This window comes from Macaca fascicularis, chromosome 6, assembly GCF_037993035.2.
Source record: "Macaca fascicularis isolate 582-1 chromosome 6, T2T-MFA8v1.1".
Taxonomy (NCBI): Eukaryota; Metazoa; Chordata; class Mammalia; order Primates; family Cercopithecidae; genus Macaca; species Macaca fascicularis.
Genome location: NC_088380.1, coordinates 41,339,242 through 41,358,807, shown reverse-complemented (window position 1 = coordinate 41,358,807; position 19,566 = coordinate 41,339,242). Strand labels below are relative to the sequence as shown.

General features: G+C 38.3%; 1 protein-coding gene across 1 annotated transcript in view; it reads left to right on the top strand.

The window, feature by feature from the left end:
* The window catches only part of MROH2B (maestro heat like repeat family member 2B), a 75,254-nt gene that overhangs the window by 32,511 nt on the left and 23,177 nt on the right, over positions 1-19,566 (top strand). The window contains exons 19-24 of the mRNA XM_005556793.5: positions 4,181-4,297; positions 6,846-6,953; positions 7,507-7,659; positions 12,617-12,643; positions 13,337-13,456; positions 13,676-13,755. Coding sequence (XP_005556850.3) covers positions 4,181-4,297; positions 6,846-6,953; positions 7,507-7,659; positions 12,617-12,643; positions 13,337-13,456; positions 13,676-13,755 — 605 coding nt within the window. The remainder of the gene's footprint in view (positions 1-4,180; positions 4,298-6,845; positions 6,954-7,506; positions 7,660-12,616; positions 12,644-13,336; positions 13,457-13,675; positions 13,756-19,566) is intronic.

The following is a 19,566-nucleotide window of genomic DNA, read 5'->3' as shown; positions in this document are numbered from 1 at the left end:
ATAGGCTTCCCTTTTTGGGTAACCCAACCTTTCTCTCTGACTGCCCTTAAGATTTTTTCCTTCATTTCAACTTTGGTGAATCTGATGATTATGTGTCTTGGAGTTGCTCTTCTCGAGGAGTATCTTTGTGATGTTCTCTGTATTTCCTGAATTTGAATGTTGGTGTGCCTTGTTAGGTTGGGGAAGTTCTCCTGGATAATATCCTGCAGAGTGTTTTCCAACTTGGTTCCATTCTCTCTGTCACTTTCAAGTACACCAATCAGATATAGATTTGGTCTTTTCATATAGTCCCGTATTTTGTGGAGGCTTTGTTCATTTCTTTTTACTCTTTTTTTCTCTGAACTTCTCTTGTCATTTCATTTCATTCATTTGATCTTCAATCACTGATACCCTTTCTTCCAGTTAATCGAGTCGGTTACTGAAGCTTGTGCATTTGTCACGTAGTTCTCGTGTCATGGTTTTCAGCTCTATCAGGTCATTTAAGGACTTCTCTATGTTGGTTATTCTAGTTAGCCATTTGTCAAATCTTTATTCAAGGTTTTTAGCTTCTTTGATTTGGATTTGAACTTCCTCCTTTAGCTCAGAGAAGTTTGATTGTCTGAAGCCTTCTTCTCTCAACTCGTCAAAGACATTCTCCATCCAGCTTTGTTCTGTTGCTGGCAAGGAGCTGCATTCCTTTGGAGGGGTAGAGGTGCTATGATTTTTAGAATTTTCAGCTTTTTTACACTGCTTTTTCCCCATCTTTGTGGTTTTGTCTACTTTTGGTCTTTGATGATGGTGATGTACAGATGGGGTTTTGGTGTGGATGTCCTTTCTGTTTGTTAGTTTTCCTTCTGACAGTCAGGACTCTCAGCTGCAGGTCTGTTGGAGTTTGCTGGATGTCCACTCCAGACCCTGTTTGCCTGGGTATTGGCAGCGGAGGCTGCAGAAGAGTGAATAATGCTGAACAGCAAATGTTGCTGCCTGATCATTCCTCTGGAAGCTTCGTCTCAGAGGGGTACCTGGCTGTGTGAGGTGTGAGGTGTCAGTCTTCCCCTTGTGGGTGTATCTCCCAGTTAGGCTACTTGGGGGTCAGGGACCCACTTGAGCAGGCAGTCTGTCCATTCTCAGATCTCAAACTCCGTGTGGGAGAACCACTACTCTCTTCAAAGGTCCATGCCATGTATTCAACAGCTTCCAGACTCACAAGATTATTCCAGAATAATGGTGGTACTGGTAGGCAGAGCAATTTTAGTAATTAGCTGCCGAGATGCTCTCAAGCCTTACGCTGAACAAGAGTAAAGTAAGAATGTACTAATTAGCTTCTGCTGAATCACAAACTAACCCTAGTGGCTTAAAATAATAGCTACCTATTTATCTCACAATTTTATACCTTGACACTTTGGGCTGGGCTCAGGTGGGTAGTCATCTAATCTTAACTAGGCTTACAAGGTATACTTGAGGTTGGCTGGTATATGATGCATCTTTTTTTTTTTTGAGATGGACTATTGCTCTGTCACCCAGGCTGGAGTGCAGTGGCGCGATCTTGGCCCACTGCAATCTCTGCCTCCTGGGTTCAAGCAATTCTCCTGCCCCAGCCTTCTGAGTAGCTGAGACTACAGGCATATGCCACCACACCCAACTCAAATACAAATGTATATTTGTATATAAAAATATACAAAATATATTTGTAAAATGCAAATATATTTATTTGTATTTTTAGTAGAGATGGGGCTTCACCATGTTAGCCAGGATGGTCTTGATCTGCTGACCTCATGATCCGCCCACGTCAGCCTCCCAAAATGCTGGGATTACAGGTGTGAGCCACCACACCACCAGCCTATGATGCATCTTAAATAGCACAGTTGATTTCTGTTCCTGTTGTTCTCTCATCCTCTAGCAAGCTAGCCCAAGCTAACTCTCAGGGTGATAGCAACAAAGTATGTAAGGACTCTTGAGGTATAGGTGTAATAACCAACCTTGTATTTAACATGAATAGACTCTCCCTTAAATACTTCACCTTATTTTAATATGAGTAGGCTCTCCATTAGCTGAGAAAACCCTTGGCTCCTTCATTTACAAGACATCAAGGGCTCCTTACCCACCCTCTTCCTGAAGGACTTAACTTGTGCAAGCTGACTCTCAACATATCAAAGAGTGCAATTAACTAAAAAGGTACTGAGGCAAGTAATGTCCGCAGTTCCCAGGAGTTCACTTGGCAGAGAATACAATAAAGCCTCTGCTTTTGTGTCTGGCAGATAATACCCAGAGCCCCCACACCTATCACCCTGTGATGAATTTAAAGTCCCTGCACCTGGAACTGTTTGTTTTCCTATAACCATTTGTCTTTTTAACTTTTTTGTCTGTTTTACTTCTGTAAGAATGCTATAGCTAGAATCCCCCTCCCCTCTCTAAACCAAAGTATAAAAGCAAATCTAGCCCCTTCTTTAGGCCGAGAGAATTTCGTGCGTTAGCTGTCTCTCAGTCGCTGGCTGATAAAGGACTCCTGAATTCGTCTCAAAGTGCGGCATTTCTCTCTCACTCGCTTGGTTACAACATAGGCTCAGAACTGGCCCATTATCATTTTTGCCACATTCTATTGGCCAAAGCAAGTCAAAAAGCCAGCCCAGGTTCAAATAAATGGAAAAATAGACTCCTTTTTTGATTGAAGGAGCTGCAACACCCCATGGTAAGGAGGCATGGACAGAAGTAGGATAGAAAAGTTGCTATTTTTGCACCCTACCACATTTTCTCCCAGTGCTAGGCTCCTGATTTCTTGGATTCCATGTGAAGCACCAAAGCAGGAATGTACTATGCACTGGACCAAAATCTGCAGAGAAGCAACAGGTCAGCAGGACTGGGAGGCACTAAGACTAATATTTTACACCTAAGTCGAACTTTTCCCTTCATGACATCAATTTTTTCCTGCAGCACGACTTTCCCAGGTTCTTTCCACTCTTTCCTCCAAGGTGGGCTTAAATAGACTTTAGCAGCTTCGTCCCCAAATTGTATTTACATCTGTATTGTACACAGTTTTCTCCAGTATAATTTCCTTATTATAGGGACTTTGACCTGAATAAGTGAAAGTGGGGTGGATGCGACCTGGTCAGATTCTCACTTTGATTGAGGCCACTGTCACTCTGGGAGTTGAGATAACAGCAACTGCTCCACCTCTTTTTAACCTTATGCACCCCTCTTATTTCAAGCCAGACTGAGCTGCACATTTCTCCTGAATGTACTAATTTAACTTGGTCTGTGTCTATTAGAATGTCCTGTCCTCCTGCTCCACAGATTCTCCTATGGTCAATAATGACCACTCATTAGGAACAGTCCTGCCAGCTATGCAGAGTCCTTGAAGTCAATCACCAACTAGCCAGTTTTGTCTCTTGTGTGTGACAATATGGAGATTCTAAATAAATGCCAATCTGATACTATATGGCTAGGAATGATTTGAACCTTATAAAAAAATTAAAGCCATCTTCAAAATAACCAGTTGGGCAAGGTGGCTCACACCTGAAATCCCAGCACTTTGGGAGGCTGAAGCAGGCAGATCCCTTGAGACCAGGAGTTTGACATCAGCCTGGTCAACATGGTAAAACCCCATCTCCACTAAAAATACAAAAATTAACCGGGCATGGTGGCACATGCCTGTAATCTTGGCTACTCAGGAGGCTGAGGAAAAAAAATCACTTGAACCTAGGAGGCAGAGGTTGCAGTAAGCTGAGATCATACCACTACACTCTAGCCTGGGCAAACAGGGTGAGACTCTATCTAAAAAACAACAACAACAACAACAACACAAAACCCTCTTTTTATTGAGCATGTTCAATGAGCATTTGTTGAGCACATATAAACAACCAGGAACTATACAGTGGAAATAATGAATAAGACCCTTTGCTACAATGAACCCAAATCCTAAGCATGGAGACAAGCAAGAAAATAAAAAATTACAATGGAGAGTGAAGAATATTTTAGGGGCAGGGCACAAAGTAGAGAAGAACATAGGAGAGCACAGACAGCGGGCAGAGCCTGGAGTAAGGAAACACTCTGAAGAAGACAGAATGCTTGAGGTACCTGGTTATTAAGTGGATTAAGTCACCCCAATTTCTTTCCTTCAGATGATTATTTTAACTCTTTCCACTCTTCATCAGAATCTTGCTTTCCAACCTTTAAAATCCTTTGCTTATCTTTTGTTTTCCAGAAATTCCTTTGGAAAGCCTTGGGAACCACCTTAGCATCCTGCCAAGATTCAGACTTTGTAAACTCACAGATTAAGGAGTTTCTGACTGCTCCCAGCCAACTGGGGGATCAAAGACAGGTGGGACCCCTTGCTCTCAATTTCCTCTTATGATGATAACAACTAATCCTACCCACAAAACATCTGACAGCTTTTATAATAATGTTCTACTTAATCAGAATTATCAATTAATACACTCAGAATAGCCTAACAGAATTTTTCAGAAAAGTTAGGCTTTTCTATTTAAAAATCAATACTTCATTTTTAGCCAAGTTCGTGAAAATATTGAAAAATCAATTTCAATAATTCTTACCTAACGAGAGTATATTTGATATATTTTGACCTTAGCTTGACTCACAGCATGATTGTGAGCATCAAAATGATTGAATTTACAAGCTGAAAGCTACTTTTAGACTAATCTAGAGAGAATGTAAAGATAACCTGAAGTGTTTCTGCAAAGCTTTACCTACTTCCTACCATAGCCTGTGGCTATAGAGCATATGTAAATATGGAGGAAGCAGAAGATGTGCATTTTGTTGCTGTTGTTTTTGTTGTTGAGACAGAGTCTCACTCTGTCACCTGGGGTGGAGTGCAGTGGCAGGATCTTGGTTCACTGCAACCTCCGCCTCCCGGGTTCAAGCTATTCTCCTGCCTCATTCTCCCAAGTAGCTGGGATTACAGGCATCTGCCACCATGCCCGGCTAATTTTATATTTTTAACATATAGGGTTTCGCCATGTTGGCCAGGCTGGTCTTGAACTCCTGACCTCAGGTGATCCACCCACCTTGGCCTTCCAAAGTGCTGGGATTACAGGCGTGAGCCACCACGCCCCACTGAAGATGTATATTTTAAAACAAACAAACCAACAAAAAATAGTTCCCAGGCTGATAAAGACCACCAGTATAAAAAAAGTATAGTGTGTTATACTTTCTCCTCAGAAATTATGAGATATTTAGGGTTCTTTCTCACACATTAAATGACCAGAAACCACTAGACCTCACTGAACTTTTGAAACTGCTTTTATGTTACTATTATTTCCTTTTTTCTTGTCAGATATTATCATCATTTATTGCTATTGGCACCATCTCAATATCATTTTTTTTCCATCTTAGCTCTGGTATGGGTTAGGAAACAAAGTAACTTGATTTTAGATATAAGCATATAATAAGCATTCAAGCTCTGAGAGTTTCACAGACTTAAAAAATAAATTGTGACTGGGCACAGTGGCTTACGACTATAATCCCAGCACTTTGGGAGGCCGAGATAGGCGGATCATGAGGTCAGGAGTTAGAGACCAGTCTGGTCAACATAGTGAAACCCCGTCTCTACTAAAAATACAAAAAATTAGCCGGGTGTGGTGGTATGCACCTGTAATTCCAGCTACTCGGGAGGCTGAGGCAAGAGAATCACATGAACCCAGGAGGCGGAGGTTGCAGTGAGCTGAGATTGCACCACTGCACTCCAGCCCGGGTGACAGTGTGAGACTCCGTCTCAAAAAATAAAAAAATAAAAAGTTATGACGTCCAATTGAGCTTCTCAAATGCCTTTTTGACTTAATTTTAAGTCCTTGAATATGTCTTACATACTAAAGTGGCTTAGTAAATGACCTCTGGATGAATAAACTGTTAACACGTGACTTTCATAACCCACCAAACCTATTTGGTTTTCAATCTCCTAAGCATAATGTTTTCAATCATGTGATGCCAGAGCTCCAATTCTAGCTTCATACTAGAACGATTATTATCTAGACTCTACAAGAATGATCTAGTCTATGAGTTTTCATAATGGCTCTGGCAGGGTTATGCAACTGAATGACAGACATATAACAGGTTTCAGGAGCAAATTGCCATGAAGGAACTCTGGTGAAATCAGCTTTGGACAAGAGAGGTGGGGACAGCCGGAATATATAACCTGAGTGTGAAACAAGAGCTGCCGACTTTCAGAAATTTAACCTCTTAAGATACAATAAAGTTTCAGGAACAGAATGATTCTTTAAAAGCATCAGTTAATTCAAGCTGGAAAAAACCTCCATTAGCGTCCCAGCAAATCATAGATTACAAGTCCAAAATCTTGGGGATAGCCTAAACGGCCCTACTATGACGAACCTCCCGCCTCCAGTCTGACTCATTTTGCACTGCTCTCCTCCCTGACTGCTCACTCAGCCCTCTCAGTGGACTTCAGGAGCTTTGCACTTACCTTCTCTCTGATTGAAACTCTCCTTTCCAGATAGTCTAATGGCTCACTCCCTCACTCATTTCAGGGCTCTGCTTATTGTCACCTTGTCCATGAGACCATCTCTGACTATCCTATTTTAAAAATGCAAACTTCCCCCAATCCTCATTACCTATTCCTGCTTTACTTATCTTCGTAGCACTCATCACCATCTGGCACACACGCTGTATATTTACCTGTTTACTGAATTGATGTGTTTACTTATTTCACTTCCCTATTCCTTCCCTGTCAGTTCTCCTGGTTGTATACTTCACAAAGATGGGGACTTTGGTATGTTCTGCAAACTACTGTACCCTCAGCACCTAAAAGGGTACCTGGCCCATAATAGGTGCTCAGTAAGTATTTGTTGAGTAAATAAATGGTTAAACTCAAAATGTCATACCTTCTCTGATTTTAGGGAATCACATCTATTTTAGGATACTGTGCCGAGAACCATTTGGATATTGTTTTAAAAGTACTTAAAACATTTCAAAATCAGGAAAAGTTTTTCATGAATCGATGTAAGGTAAGAAGAATCATCTTCTTCAAGGTTGTCAGGATTGCAAGGCCAGACAACCCCGATTTCTTCAGTGAATATCCTTTCTCTACATTACGCTTACTCCTGTCGCCAGGTTCTTATTCCAGGTCAGAACCGTCTAAGCCTAGTCTTTGCAGGATGATCAGCTATATGAAAAGTCTATTTTCTCTGACCCTAAAGCTGATCTGGAAGATCCTAAATGCGCTCTGCATGTGCCTAGGTTTGCTGCTCTGCCAACCGCTCAGCCTTCAGGAATAGCTCCTCTCATGTATACTCTGCTTACCTTGAAGGAAAGGGGCCTGATAAGTAAATAATTAACAAAAGCTTCTCCCAGTTATCTCTCTGAAGCCCTGATCGTCCCACAGGACCATCCTGCGTGTTTACATTTAAACAGGCAAAAATACATTCATTTTAGACTTATTTGAATCATCCCAGTTCAGTTTCTTATCCCTATAGTGGTCCATGGGATTAGGAAAAAAACATGAGAGAAAATAAAACTCCTTCAGTCACATTTTTCACATCTCCCTTTCCTGGTCTTCAGAGCCTTTTTTCTGGGAAAAAGAGCCTGACCAAGACAGATGTCATGGTCATCTATGGAGCTGTGGCCCTCCATGCTCCCAAGAAGCAACTTCTCTCCAGACTTAATCAAGACATCATATCCCAAGTCCTGTTACTTCATGGCCAGTGCTCTCAGGTAACGCCCATTGCAGGACTGCCTCCATTTCTAGGCTGGGGTTCCTAAAACTTGCAGGGACTCAGCCCCTGGGAAGCTTTTTTTCCTTCCCAGTCTTGGGTATGTTTTTATCAGCAGCGTGAAAACAGACTAATACAGTAAATGTCTCATGGATTACTACGCAGCCATAAAAAAAGAATAAAACATGTGTTTTGCAGCAACATGGATGGCTGCATCCTTCAGGCTCAAAGGATACAGGCCAAAAGAAAGATAGATAGGATCTGCTATGTTTGGGAAATGAGAACATATGGGAACAGAAAAATTCATTTTAAAATAGCATCAGGTAATCTATTTTCTTTCCTAAGGCCCTGAGCTGTTCATGTCCTACCACTGCTGTGATGTGTGATTATCCCAGATCAATCATATCCATGGTGATCTCACCCATGTTTGAACTTAAAACAGTTACTCCTGTACTATTTTAGGGCACCTGGCTTATTACTTCCTTGTAATAGTATCAGAAGTGTTAGCCCATGGTAGTTCTTTAACTTTTTATGTGATAAGACTTACAAATTACCTTGAACAGTGTCTCACAAATAGTAAGTGTCATATACATACTTTAAGTGAATAAAATAGGTCATTCGTCAGGCTTTTCAGTTCACCTATGTTGCACTGTCTTCCTCTCCACATTCATCCCAGCCACCCTGACCCTCCTTGATGCTTCTCAAACATACGAAGAATGTTCTACCTTCAGAGCCACCAAACCAGGTTGAAATTTATCTGATCATTCTGTCTTCCATAGCATTTTATTTGTATCTTTAATAAATTGCTTTATACATGTTGTGAATTCATCCATTTTGCTGACAGATACCAGGCTGGCCACCTAAGAATCACATAAGAATCAAGTTTAAAATATAGCTTCCTAGAGTTGTTTTCTAGAGAAGTTACTTCAGTAAGTCTTGGGAAAACTCTGGAAATCTATATGCTTAAAGGGTCAAGTGATTATTTATAGATCGATGTAGGAGGCTTTCATTGATTATATGCACATCTGCTTCTCCTGTTAGATTGTCAGCACCTTGCTGACTCCTTTAGCTTCTGGTCTGTGTCTCCACAAACCACATGTTGATGCATAAGTGCTCTTCAAATTTATTCATATGTACGTGTGATAAGAATAGACTCATAAGGACTCATGAAATTGTAGTCATCAGTATATGCTAGTGGAAGGGTATAGGGCAGTCTTCCTCACACCTTAGTTGCATAAGAATTGCCTGGAGAGCCTGTCAAAAATAGAGATGCCTAATGAATCCCAGTCTTCAGAGTTGAATCACTGAATTTGTATTTTCAACATGCTCCTCAAGAGTTGATTCTGATGCCCCCAAAATCTGATAAGCAATGATGAAAATAGAAAACATAATAAAATATGTTTTATGTTACATTAATTTATAGTCAGTAATTGAGGAACATTATGAGGAAAATACAAGAGAGAGGAGCCAAGCAAGGTGGCTCATGGCTGTAATCCCACCACTTTGAGAGTCCAAGGTGGGAAGATCACTTGAGGCCAGGAGTTAGAGACCAGTCTGAGCAACATAGTGTGGCTTCATCTCTACAAGAAATTATTTTTTAAGCCTGTAATCTCAGCCCTTTGTGAGGACAAAGTTGGAGGACCACTTGAGACCAGGGGGTTGAAATCAGCCAGGGAAAAGTATCAAGACCTCATCTATAAGAATAAATAAATAAAACAATTGCCCAGGTGGGGTGGTACATACCATTAGTCCCAGTGCACTCTAGCCTGGGTGACAGAGCAATACCTTATCTCTAAAAATAAATAAATAAAAGAGGAAAGAAAATAAGAATGATTAAGATAAACATTACTATAGACTTTCAGGGTACAGTCCGTTCTGCTATAACAACATATACACAAGATAATATAGGTAAAAACATAAGGAGGAAATGAGGTTGAGGCATAACACTCAAAAAACTCCATCAGTGACACACTCTTTAGAAATTTAGAAGCCCCTCCTGGACAGATTATTTCTTTTCATAGATCTGAACAAAATTATTTCCCATTGAATTTTTTTTTCAACTTTTAGATACAGGAGGTACACGTGCAGGTGTGTTGCATGGGTATATTGCATCCAGGTAGTGAGCATAGTACCCCACAGTTAGTTTTTTTACCCTTGTCCTCCTCTAATAGTCCACAGTGTCTTGTTCCCATGATTATGTGCTCAATATTTAGCTCACACTTATTTTGTTTTCTGTCCCTGCATTAATTTTTAGTATTATGGCCTCCAGCTCCATCCATGTTGCTGCAAAAGACATGATATTATTATTTTTTATGGCTGTATAGTAATCCATGGTATATGTACTGTATTAGTCCATTTTCACTATGCTGATAAAGACATACCTGAGACTTGGAAGAAAACAATGTTTAATGGACTTACAGTTCCATGTGGCTGGGGATGCCTCACAATCACAGCAGAAGGTGAAAGGCACGTCTCATGTGGCAGCAGACAAGAGAAGAGAGCTTGTGCAGGGAAACTCCCCACTTATATAATCATCAGATCTCATGAGGCTTATTCACTATAATGAGAACAGCATAGGAAAGACTTGCTCCCATGATTCAATTACCTCCCACCAAGTCCCTTACATAACATATGGGAATTCAAGATGAGATTTGGGTGGGGATACAGCCAAACTATGTAAATATGGGGTGTGTGTGTGTGTGTGTGTGTGTGTATCCCACATTTTTAATCCAGTCCTCCATGGTTGATTCCATGTCTTTGCTATTGTGAATAATGCAGCAATGAACATATGAGTGCATGTGTCTTTTTGGTAAAATGATCTATTTTTTAAGTACATTACCAGTAATGGAATCACTGGATAGAATGGTAGCTCTGTTTTAAGTTCTTTGAGAAATCTCCAATCTGCTTTCCACAGTGACTGAACTAATTTACATTCCCGTCAACAGTGTATAAACATTCCCTTTTCTCCCCAACCTCACCAGCTTCTGTTTTGTTTGTTTGTTTGTTTTTACCTTTTTTGTAATAGCCATTCTAACCACTATAAGACAGTATTTCATTGTGGGTTTGATTTGCATATCTATGATGGTTAGTGATGATGAGCATTTTTTCATGTTTGTTGACCACTTATATGTCCTCTTTTGAGAAGTGTCTGTTCATGTCCTTTGTCCACTTTTTATTGGGGTTGTTTGTTCTTTGCGTGTTGATTTGTTGAAGTTCCTTATAGATTCTGGATAGTAGACCTTTGTCAGATGCATAGTTTGAGGATATTTTCTCCCATTCTGTAGGTTGTCTGTTTACTCTGTTGATATTTTCTTTTGCTGTGCAGAAGCTCTTTAGTTTAATTAGATCCCATTTGTCAATTAAATATTTAATCTATCTTGAGTTAATTTTGATACATAGTGAAAGATAAGGGTCTAGTTTCACTTATCTGCATATGGTTAGCCAGTTATCCCAGCAACATTATTTATAGAATAGAGAGTCCTTTTCCTATTACTTCTTTGTTGTTGTTGTCAACTTTGTCAAAGATCATATGGTGTATGGCTTTATTTCTGAGTTTTCTATTCTGTTCTATTGGTTTATGTGTCTGTTTTTGTGCCAGCACCATGCTGTTTTGATTACTATAGCCTTATAGTATAGTTTGAAGTCAGGTAGTATGATACTTCCATCTTAGTATTGCTTTGGCTATTCAGGCTTTTTTTGTTGTTCCATATGAATTTTACAATAGTTTTTTTCTAATTCTGTGAAGAGTGACATTGGTAATTTGATAGGAATACCAATGAATCTGTAAATTGCTTTGGGCAGTATGATCATTCTAACAATATTGATTCTTCCTATCTGTGAGCATGGAATGTTTTTTCATTTATTTGTGTCATCTCTGATTTCTTTCAGCAGTGTTTTGTAGTTCTCATAAGGATCTTTCATGACCTTGGTTAACTGTATTCCTAGGTATTTCATTTTCTTTGTGGCTACTGTAAATGAGATTATGTTCTTGATTTGACTCTCAGCCTGGACATTTTTGGTGTATGAAAATGCTACTGATTTTTATACATTGACTTTGTATCCTGAAACCTTACTGAAATCATTAATCAGCTCCAGCAGTCTTTTGGTGGAGTTTTTCGGGTTTCCTGTGTATGCAATCATTTTGCCAGTGAATAGGAATTTTTTTACAAAAAATTAAAAATACAGAAATGCTACCTAAAAAATGGCATTTTACCTTGAAACACCTGAGGTCAGTTATGAAGGTTGGAATTTCCTATGAAATGGTAAAAGGAAGGAGGGTTATCTGAAGTCTAATGGATTGTTGTAATACCAGATTTGGATGGGAAAGACTCATAACACACAGTAAACTGAGGTAGCTGGTAGATTCATGGGGTGTGTGCATGTGTATGCTTTGAGTATTCCTACGTGGCTCGGTTCACCTGTGCACCTTTCCTCTCACCGAGGAAACTGCACACAAGCAAATGTGAATTCAGCATGTACTAAAAGTATTCTCTGATACAGTATGTCAATCTCATTGGAACAAATCTGCATTTTCAACACAAATGTTATAGCAGAACTCACTGTACTCACAGTTCCAGAGTTAGCTGCCCTTTGACTTTTCATTTTATAATTTTTCACTTCTCATTTCCCTAAGAGCCTTTACCCTTCCTTACCAAAGTCTGTTGAGCCTCTTTAAATGATTGTGAAGGCTAAAAACCCAAGACTTGAGGTCTCTAACCTGCCTTCTGCAGCTTACTCATGATTCACCTGGGGGAAAGACTCTGCAAATGTACAAGGTCTCACTTTAAAAATGGAAGAAGTGAATTGCCTCCCTCCCCTTGGCAAGACCCCCCTTGGCAAGGCTCTACCTTCTGCTTTACTGTTTTCCTTCAGGTTGATGGGTGGGTCATTTTGTTGGGTTGAGTGTATATCTGACTGCTACTCATTGAGAATCTAATTTTGCCTTTATTTTTTTTTAGGTTCTTGGCATGTCTGTGATGAACAAGGTAGGAGATATAGATGATAGATAAGATAGATAGATAGATAGATAGATAGATAGATAGATAGATAGATAGATAAATGCCCCCCTGAAGTATGCCAAGCAAAGATGTTCTTTTGATTTGATTCCATTTGAAAGATTTCCAACATGTAAAAATCCAGTTCTGAAGTCAGAATCCATCATCCTAATCCAGGGCAGAACAAGGGACTATATTCTGGTTCCAGGGTCTTTAGAAGTTGAGCTATAAACTAAAGCAACGTTTTTCAAACTTTGGGTTGTGACCCACCAGTTGACCATGAAATCAGTTTAATAGGTCAAAAACAGAAAAATTCTTTAATGAAATAACAGAGTACTTTACATATAAAAACTATAACTATTATTTCTGTTATATATTAAACATATTTGGGGCATATAGATATTAGGTGGAATTGTAAACGTTTTCTACTGTTGTTTATGGTCAAAAAGGTTTGAAAACCACTGCTCTAGAGAACTTTCATTCTATTGTGTGTGGTAGGGAGGAAAAATGGCCTTTGTTTCTCACTTTCCCTGAAACTTAAACCCTAGTCTGGAGTAGAGATGGCAAAGGAAGCAAAGATCCTCACTCCTGTCTGGGAACATATTTCAAAGCTAGGTCACATATTAATAGACCTGAGTGTGGTGCCTTAGACCTTGACTTGCGTTGTGAATGCTTTTTCTTTAGGATATGGATCTGCAAATGAGTTTCACAAGAAGCATCACTGAGATTGGCATTGCTGTCCAAGATGCTGAGGATCAGGGGTTCCAGTTTTCCTACAAGGAGATGCTGATTGGTTACATGCTGGTGAGTGTGCAGAGAGGGAATAAGGAAGGTCCTGAGTATTCTATTACCAAGACGTCAGGGCTATCTTTTTAAAAAGTGAATAGACTTCACCAGTCCCACATAACAGATCTCTGCCTTGTTTATGACCCAGGGCACCCAATGGTCCGATGAGATTGCAGCTGCATCTGGAAACTTTCCTGAGCCTTTCTGAAACATTTGATCTCCTTATTTGTGTTGCAGGACTTCATTAGAGGCGAGCCCCTGGATTCCTTAGCTAGCCCTGTTCGGTGGAAAGCCTTAATCGCCATTAGATATCTCAGGTAGATAATTGTTTGTTGTTTTTATTGAAAAAGTATTTTCCCAATTATCCTCCTCCTGATCAACTAACACCTATTAGTGCAGACTTCGGTACACACTCCAAAAACTGAACATAGTTCATTAATAAGAGCTTCAAATTGGGGCTTTTTCTCCTTCCAAAGAGTTACGGATCTGGCTGAGAGATTGGTCATTTGATGACTGACAGAGACTGAAGAGCTACTCAGATGAATTACATGTATTGATATATGGACTAAAATTTCTCTGCAAAAGGAAATTCCTCTTTCTAGATCCTGGCCTCCAAGCAAATTTTAAACTTTCAATTAAAATCTTATGAAAGCCCTAATCACATTCTGGTTGGTTAGCAGCAATAATCCTGAAAAAGAAAATAATTTTTAGCACAATTTAAAAATAATATTTTCACCCTGCAGTAAAATAAATAGAAGTTAAAACCACAATAAGATAGCATCTCATGCCAATCAGAATGGCTATTACTAAAAACTCAAAGGAAGATGCTGATAAGGTTGTGGAGAAAAGGGAACACTTATACACTGCAGCTGGGAATGTAAACTAGTTCAGCCATTGTGGAAAGCAGTTTAGATATCTCACAAAAGAGAGCTACAATTCAACCCAGCAATCCCATTCCTTGGTATATACCCAGGGGATATAAATAGCTCTACCATAAAGACATATGCATGCATATATTCATTGCAGCACTATTCACAGCAGCAAAGACTTGAAATAAACTAGATGTCCATCCATGGTAGACTGGATAAAGAAAATGTGATACATTACACCATAGAATACTATACAGTCACACAAAAGAATTAAATCTGTCTTTTGCAGTAACACGAATGGAGCTGGAAGCCATAAACCTAAGCAAATTAATGCAGGAAAACCAAATACCACTAATTTTATAAGTGGGAGGTAAATATTGAGTACACATGGAAACAAATAAGGAAATAATAGACACTGGGGCCTAGTTGTGGGTGGAGGTTGGGAGGAGGGTGAGAATTTAAAAACTATCTATCTAGTTCTATGCTTATTGATGAGATAATCTGTACACCAAATCCTCATGACATGCAATTTACCCATAAAACAAACCTACACATGTACCCTCTGAACCTAAAATAAAAGATGAAGAAACAAAAAGAAAAAGAAATAGAAGTCCTCTGTAAAGATTGGGAAACCACACAAAATTTTTAAGAAATAATAAAAACCACCCATCGTGCCCCTGTTGCTAAAACTCTGGTCTATTTCCTTGATGTGGTTTGACTTTGTGTCCCCACCCAAATCTCATCTCGAATTGTAATCCCCAAATGTTGAGAGAGAGACCTGTAATCTCCACGTGTGAAGGGAAGGGGGCGATTAGATCGTGGGAGTGTTTCCCCCATGCTGTTCTCGTGATAGTGAGTGAGTTTTCATGAGATCTGATAGTTTTATAAGTGTTTGGCAGTTCCTCCTTCACATGCTTACTCTCTTCTGCTGCATTGTGAAGACGTACCTGCTTTCCCTTTGCCTTCGGCCACAATTGTAAGTTTCCTGAGGCTTCCTGAGCCATGTGGAACTGTGAGTCAATTAAACCTCTTTCCTTTACAAATTACCTAGTCTTGGGTGTTTCTTTATAGCACTGTGAAAATGTGCTAATACATTCCTTTAAGTCTTTATTTGTAGTCCTCCATTTTTATAACAGAGTTGAGATTCTACTCTGCATATGATTTTTCATCCTGCTTTTTCTAACTTCACCTTACATATTTCCACATTATCACCAATTCTTCACAAACATCATACTTTTCTTAGTTTTTAGTTTTTGTTGATGTTTAATTGTGGCAAAATAAATAAAATATAAAATTTATAATCAGTCATTTTTAAGTGTACAGTTCAGTATTGTTAAGTACATTCATATTGTTGGCTAAAAGTACTTGGCTTTATTTTTGGGTTCTCTATTCTGTTCCATCAGTCTAAGTGCCTATTTTTACACCAGTGCTATGCTGTTTCAGTAACTATAGTTTTGTATAAAGTCAGGTAATGTAATGACTCCAGATTTGTTCTTTTTTCTTACTATTGCTTTGGCTATGTGGGCTCTTTTTTATTCCATATGAATTTTAGGATTGTTTATCCTATGTCCTATGAAAAATGATGATCGTATTTTAATGAGAATTGCATTGAATTTGTAGATTACTTTGGGCAGTACGGGCATTTTCACAATATTGATTCTTCCCTTCCTTGAGTATGGGATGTGTTTCCATTTGTTTGTGTTATCTATGATTTCTTTTAGCAGTGTTTTGTAGTTTTCCTCATAGAGATCTTTCACTTCCTTGGTTAAGTATATTTCTAGGTATTTAATTATTTTTCAGCTGCTGTAAAAGGGACTATTGTTGGTATATAGTAGAGCTACTGATTTGTGTATATTGATTTTTGTGACCCAAAACTTTGGGGTATGAGGTGGTATTTTCTTGTGGTTTTGATTTGCATTATCCTAATGATTAGTTATGTTGAACATCATTTCATAGGTTTTTTAGCTATTTGTATATTTTTTATGGAGAAATGTCTACTCAAGTCCTTTCCATATTTTTAAAATCAAGTTGTTTGGTGTTTTGTTGTTTAATTATAGTATTTTTTAAATTTATTCTGGACATTAACCTCTTATCAGATGTATGATTTGCAAATACATTATCCCATCTAATAAGTTGCCTTTTCACTCTGCTGATTCTATCCTTTGATTCACAAAAGTTTTATTTCAGTTTGTTTTTTCAACCTTTATTTTATATTTGGGAGTACATGTGCAAGTTTCTATATTGCATGATGCTGAGACTTGGGGTACAAATGAATCTGTCACCCAGATAGTGAGCATAGTACCCAATAAGTAGCTTTTTTCAACCTTGCTCCCCACTCTCACTCCCTCTTTTGTATTCCCCAAATGCACAGAAGTTTATAATTTTTAAGTAGTCCATTTGTCTATTTTTCCTTTTCTTGCCTGTGTTTCAAGAAATCACTGTCAAATTCAAGATCATGAAGCTTTTCCCTATGTTTTCTTCTTAGAGTTTCATAGCTTTAGCTCTTACATTTAGATCTTTGATCCATTGTGAGTTTATTTTAGCATATGGTGTAACATAAGGGTCCAACTTAACTCTTTTGCATGTGGATATTCAGTTTTTCCAACGACGTTTCTTATAAAGATTGTCCTCACATCAAAAGCTTGGCCTACAAAAGGAAAAACAAATAAATGCCACTACATCAAACTATAAAGTTTCTGCAGCACAAAGGGAATAGTCAACAAAATGAAAAGGCAACCTATGGATTGGAAAAAATATTTGCAAACCATGTATCTGATTAGGAGTTAATATCCAAAATTAAAAAGAACTCATACAACTCAATAGCAAGAAAATATATAACCTGATTTAAAAATGGACGAAGGACCAGAGTAGACATTTCTCAAAAGAAAACATGCAAATAGCTAAAAGGCAAATGAAAAATACTCAATATCACTCATAATTATGGAAATACAAATAAAAACTGCTCTGATATATTACCTCATACCTGCTAAGATAGCTGTTATCAAAAAGAAACCCTAACACATGTTAGCAAGAATGTAGAGAAAGGGAAACCCTTGCACACTGTTGGTGGGAATGTAAATTGGTGCATCCATTATGGAAAACAGGATAGAGGGCCCAAAAGAAATTAAAAATAGAATTACTATGTGACCCAGCAATTTCTCTTCTGTGTATATACCCAAAGGAAATGAAATTACCACCTCATAAAGATATCTGCACTCCCTGAGAGATGAAAAATTACCTATTGGGGTACAATGTACACCCTTTGGGTAACAAGTACACTAAAATCTCAGACTTCACTACTATACAGCTCATCCATGTAACCAAAAACAACTTGTACCCATATAGCTTTTTAAATTAAAAAAATTTTAAGTTATCTGTACTTCCATATTTATTGCAGCATTATTAACAATAGCTCAGATGTAGAAACAACCTCGGTGTCTGTCAATGAATGAATGGATAAAGACATTGTGATATTTATGCCCATAATGGAATATTACTCAGCCTTTAAAAAGGAGATCCTGACATTTACTACAACATGAGTGGACCTGTACAACATTATACTATGTAAAATAAGCCAGACACAGAAAAGAAATATTGTATAATCTCACTTGTATGTGGAATTTTTTTAAATGTCAGATATACAGAAATGGAGAATAAAAAACAGTGGCTACTGTTTTATTCTAGTGGTGGGTGGGAAATGGAAAATGTAAGTCAAAAGATATAAAGTAGCAAGGAAGTCTGATGAACCAGTCTAAAGATCTAATAATGTACAACCTAGGACTATATTGAATAATACTGTATTGTATTAAGGATTTTGCTAAGTGAGTAGATTATAGCTGCTCCTACTTTTGGTCTTGCCATGGGGCAGAGGTGGGAGCGGGTAGAAGAGAAATGGATAACTATGTGAGATGATGGCTATGTTAATTTGTTTCACTATGGTAACCTTTTCCTATGTATATCTGATAACATCATGTTGTAAACCTTAAATATACTCAATAAAATTTGTTTTTTAAAAAATTGTCCTTTCCCCATGGAATGGTCTTGGTACCCTTGTCGTAGTTCATTTAATGGTTTATTATGAGCTCTTTATTCTATTCCATGGATTCATATGTCTCTTTTTTTGTTTTTGTTTTTTGAGACGGAGTCTTACTCTGTCACCCAGGCTGGAGTGCAGTGGCACAGTCTCGGCTTACTGCACCCTTGACCTCCTGGGCTCAAGTGATTCTCCCTCCTCAGCCTCCCAAGTATCTGGGACCACAGGTGAGCACCACCACACCCAGCTCATTTTTCTATTTTTGTAGAGACATAGTTTTGCCATGTTGTCTAGGCTGGTCTCGAACTCCTGGGCTCAAGCTGTCAGCCCACCTCAGCCTCCCAAAATGCTGGGAGTACAGATTCCTACCACCACACCTGGCCTACATGTCTAACTTTATGCCAGTTACATACTATTTTGATTACTGTGCTTTTGTAAAAAGTTTTGAAATCAGTAAATATAAGACCTCCAACTTTGTTCTTCTTCAAAATTGTTTTGGCTATTTAGGGTCTCTAGAGATTTCTTGTGAATTTTAGGATGAATTTTTCTATTTCTACAAAAAGCACCTTTGGTATTTTGATAGGAATTACATTAACTCTGTAGATCTAATCTTAACAATATTAAGATCTCATCATCTTTACATTATTGTTTAATTCATGAACACAGGATGCCTTTCCATTATTTGTGCCTTCTTTCATTTCTTTCAACAATGTTTAGTGGGTTTCTGTGTTTCACTTGGTTAAGTTTATTCCTAAGTACTTTATTCTTTTTGATGCTGCTGTAAATGGAATTGTTCATTTCCTTTTCAGTTTGTTCATTTCTTAACAAATCAGTTGTATGTAGAAATGCAACAGATTTTTGTAGGTTGATTTTGTATCTCGCAACTTTGCTGAATTCATTTATTAGTTCTCACAGTTTTTTGGTAGAGTCATTAGGGTTCCTACATATAAGACTATGTCATCTCTAAACAGAGATAGTTTTACTTCTAATTTTCTAATTTAGATGCCTTTTTAATTTTTCCTTACCTAATTGCTCTGGCTAGGACTTCCAGTACTATGCTAAATAGAACTTGTAAAAATGGTATCCTTGCCTTATTCTTGATCTTACAGGGGATGTTTTCAGCCTTTCACCATTGAGTATAATGTTAGTTATAAGCTTTTAACATATGGTGTTGATTACGTTGAGGTAACAAATATATCTTTAATGGCTGCCTAGTGTTTTGTATA